Source organism: Elephantulus edwardii, unplaced genomic scaffold (assembly GCF_000299155.1).
Source record: "Elephantulus edwardii isolate Elephantulus edwardi_28Jun2011 unplaced genomic scaffold, EleEdw1.0 scaffold00213, whole genome shotgun sequence".
NCBI classification, from domain to species: Eukaryota; Metazoa; Chordata; class Mammalia; order Macroscelidea; family Macroscelididae; genus Elephantulus; species Elephantulus edwardii.
In genome coordinates this window covers 4,203,020-4,206,234 of record NW_006399963.1, presented here as the reverse complement: position 1 = coordinate 4,206,234, position 3,215 = coordinate 4,203,020, and the positions used below count along the sequence as shown (strand labels likewise).

The following is a 3,215-nucleotide window of genomic DNA, read 5'->3' as shown; positions in this document are numbered from 1 at the left end:
AGAACTACCAGAAAAAAACTCAACAGAGATACTGAAGAATTAAATCACACAATAAACCAACTTGACCTCATAGATATCTATAGACTAGTGCACCCCAAAAAAGCACGTCTTGTTTTTCAAGAAGTGTGAGGATGGCACAGGATAGAAAAGGGTTCAGATCCTGTTGTTCATAGGGTCACTATGATTCGTATCTGACTCAATAGCACCTAACAACAACAAGTAAATAAATAGTTCATGGAAATGGAACTAAGGTTTTATCTTTTTCGGTTTCTTTTAAAGTTGGTTTTCATTCAATCTTTCATATATGTTTTTAATAACAATTAAAATTGATCAGTGTCTTTTATGACATCTCATCAATTTTTTTTTTTTTAGAATAAACACCTTTAATACATGTGCTAAAATGGGAGGGAGATTTATTTGCCTTTCCGTGCCTTGATTTTTCTCAGGTAGAATTCCAACTCCTTGCCCTCTAGCACATAACCATCTGCACAGCCACACTGGCCTGGCCGGGAAGCAAAACATGGAAGAAGCTTGCCCTGTTGGAACTGCTCCTTAGAAAACTGCTGATTTTGCATTCTTTTTCCTTCCATCGTATTTTTTCTTAATTTTCTTTGCTCTTTTTGTTTAAAATCTCTTCCTCCTCAGGAGTCAGCTTAACCCCCTTCTTGCGACCCAGGGGTAGCGCAAAGTTGGTTTTCATTCACCGGCGGTACAGTGTGCTGTCAATGAGCACGATGCAGTTCTTCACTAGGGTCTTGGTTTGGACCAGTTCGTTATTGGAGGCATTGTAGACCACATCAATTATCCTTGTTTTTCGAGTACAACATTCAGAGTCCCAGGAGAAGTTCCCCACATCCAGTCTTAGGGCACGGAACTTCTTGTGGCCTCTTCTCACATGAACTGTGTGTATACGGTGGGTCCAATCTTAGTGTTGGAAGCCAGGCGTCCCAGCTCATACTTCCACTTCTTGTGGTAGAACTTTCTCTTACCCCCGGTCTTGCGGCGCTTGTGCCAGTTGTCCCGGGAGATGCCCATCGCACCGCGCTGCCTGAGCAACATCTCATCAAATTTTAACTATAGCTTGCCTTTCTCTTTACCCTACAGATCTGTATGCTAATTTCCATTATTTTAAAAAAATTTTTAATTTATATTTCCTTACTTACAAAGTTCATATACATTGTTTCACACTATTCTTCACTCACATTGTGTTTCATATAATCATTCACATACATCATGTTTTATAAAATTAATCACCATTGGGCTATGCAAATCATTACCCTGTTTTTTCAGGTCCCTGCCAGATTTTTCCCATTTCCTTTATCCCCTCCCTCCACCTACCAAATTATGTAACCCTGTTATTTCACTCCTTGCCATCCTCACCCCTCTGCTCCTACCCTTTCCAGCCTTGGGTCCCCATATATGTTTTACTAGTTATCCTCCAATTTTTATAGAATGGTCTCATGTAGTATTTGTCCTTATAAGACAGTTTTAATTCACTCAGCATAATGCTCTCCAGTCTTTCTCACATTATGTATTATCATTGCTCCTGCATGCTGCATAGTATTCCATCCTGTGAATGTACCATAATTTCTCAATCCGTTTTGTGCATTTCAGCTGTTTCCATGTTCTTGCAATGGTGAATAATGAACTACTTGGATTAGCTAAAGGATAATCCAGGCTCATGGGCCAGTAAATACTGCCCAAGGTTGACCAGATGGTTCATCAAAATGACAAGAACATTCACCATGGCCAAACTTTATATTATTTCATCAAGTATGCTTAGAAGTGGCTGGTTACCCAATGCGGACAGAGAGTGGGGTGGAGCTCCCCGATGAAAACAATCTTGGAAGGAGGAGTGGCATCCACTTCCATAATAGCTTGCCTCTGGAAACCCTATGAACCTGGAGAAAGGAAGAAAGTCACCCAAGCGTCGAGGACTCTCCTTCATAGGGTCGCTATGAGTCGCCTGTGACTCGACGGCACTTAACAACAACAACAACATGCTTAGAAAAGAAATAAAAACAAAATGTCAACTCTTAACAAAGTAAAATGCCAGTTCTACACTTTGTTATCTGTGTGTGGCTACTGGATAATAAATGATTAGCAGTAGCACAGTAATGACATCTTACATATCAAACACTTGTCACTAGGGACCATAGACACTGATGCAAGGATTTATTCACCTGTCTTTAGCAATGGCGAACAGATCATCTTCATCATCCATATCAAAGAGACTGGTCTTTTTCACCACCTTCTTGGCTTCTTGGTCCTGGGCAATCCCAGACTCCCTAAGTTCTCTTTTAGACTTACTGTCAGTGGTGCAGTTGGTCTGTGAGTTAGTAAGACTCCACTGGTCCTTAAAAAATAATAAATATATGAAAAGTTCCATGACAACCGAGATTAAGAAACATAATAAATTTATAATACTTAACTAAGCATACCACTTTTAAAATAAAGTCATTCCCTATGCTCTTCTTTCTCAAATCTAACAAACAGAACAAACCCTCTTCAGAGCCATCTTCCCCTGATTATCTTGTCACAATGTCCTCCTCAGTATCAGATTTACAATATGACAAGGGAAAGCACCAAAGAACTCTCAATTCTAAAAACTTTGAGGGAAAATGATATTTTAACTTAAAGGCATCAAAGTACAAAGTAGCTTGGAAAGAATTTATAAACACACACCACCCCCCTAAATGCAGCCACAACTCCCCTGACTATCCTTTATCTCTCTCTGCCTGCCCCTCCTAATCAAGGTTCCTGCCCTGTGTCCAGTAGTCAACAACCAATTGCCAAAACAAATACTGATCATGATGTGAATACATATTAAAAACACTCAATGGCACAATGATTACAGCTAGCTTCATAGTACATTTATACTAAAGCTTACTCTGAAGGGCAAGTAAATTGTAAACTAACATCATAAGGATATCATAAAAACAGAGTCAATTCTATACACTATATAAAATTGAATATATGAGAGTAGAATATTTAAGAATATATTCAATACAGAAGAATAACATATATGAAAGTCAATTAGTTATATATGTATATAAATTATATGTTGGATAGTATAGGTGGAAGTCTAAAGAGATGCTGGTGGAGTAGGGAAAGAGGTGTGGAAAGCAGAATGGCGCTTTCTCAAAAAGTTGCAAATAGAGATACCATTTGACCCAGCAATTCCACTACTGGGAATATACCCTGAAGAGACCATA

At 38.8% G+C, this 3,215-nt stretch overlaps 1 protein-coding gene across 4 annotated transcripts in view; it reads right to left on the bottom strand.

The window, feature by feature from the left end:
• Nucleotides 1-3,215, bottom strand: part of FAM21C (family with sequence similarity 21, member C) — a 156,768-nt gene that overhangs the window by 60,339 nt on the left and 93,214 nt on the right. For all 4 annotated transcript variants that reach the window (XM_006897713.1, XM_006897714.1, XM_006897715.1 and 1 more), the window contains one exon: nt 2,184-2,356. In XM_006897713.1, the coding sequence (XP_006897775.1) occupies nt 2,184-2,356 (173 nt within the window). The remainder of the gene's footprint in view (nt 1-2,183; nt 2,357-3,215) is intronic.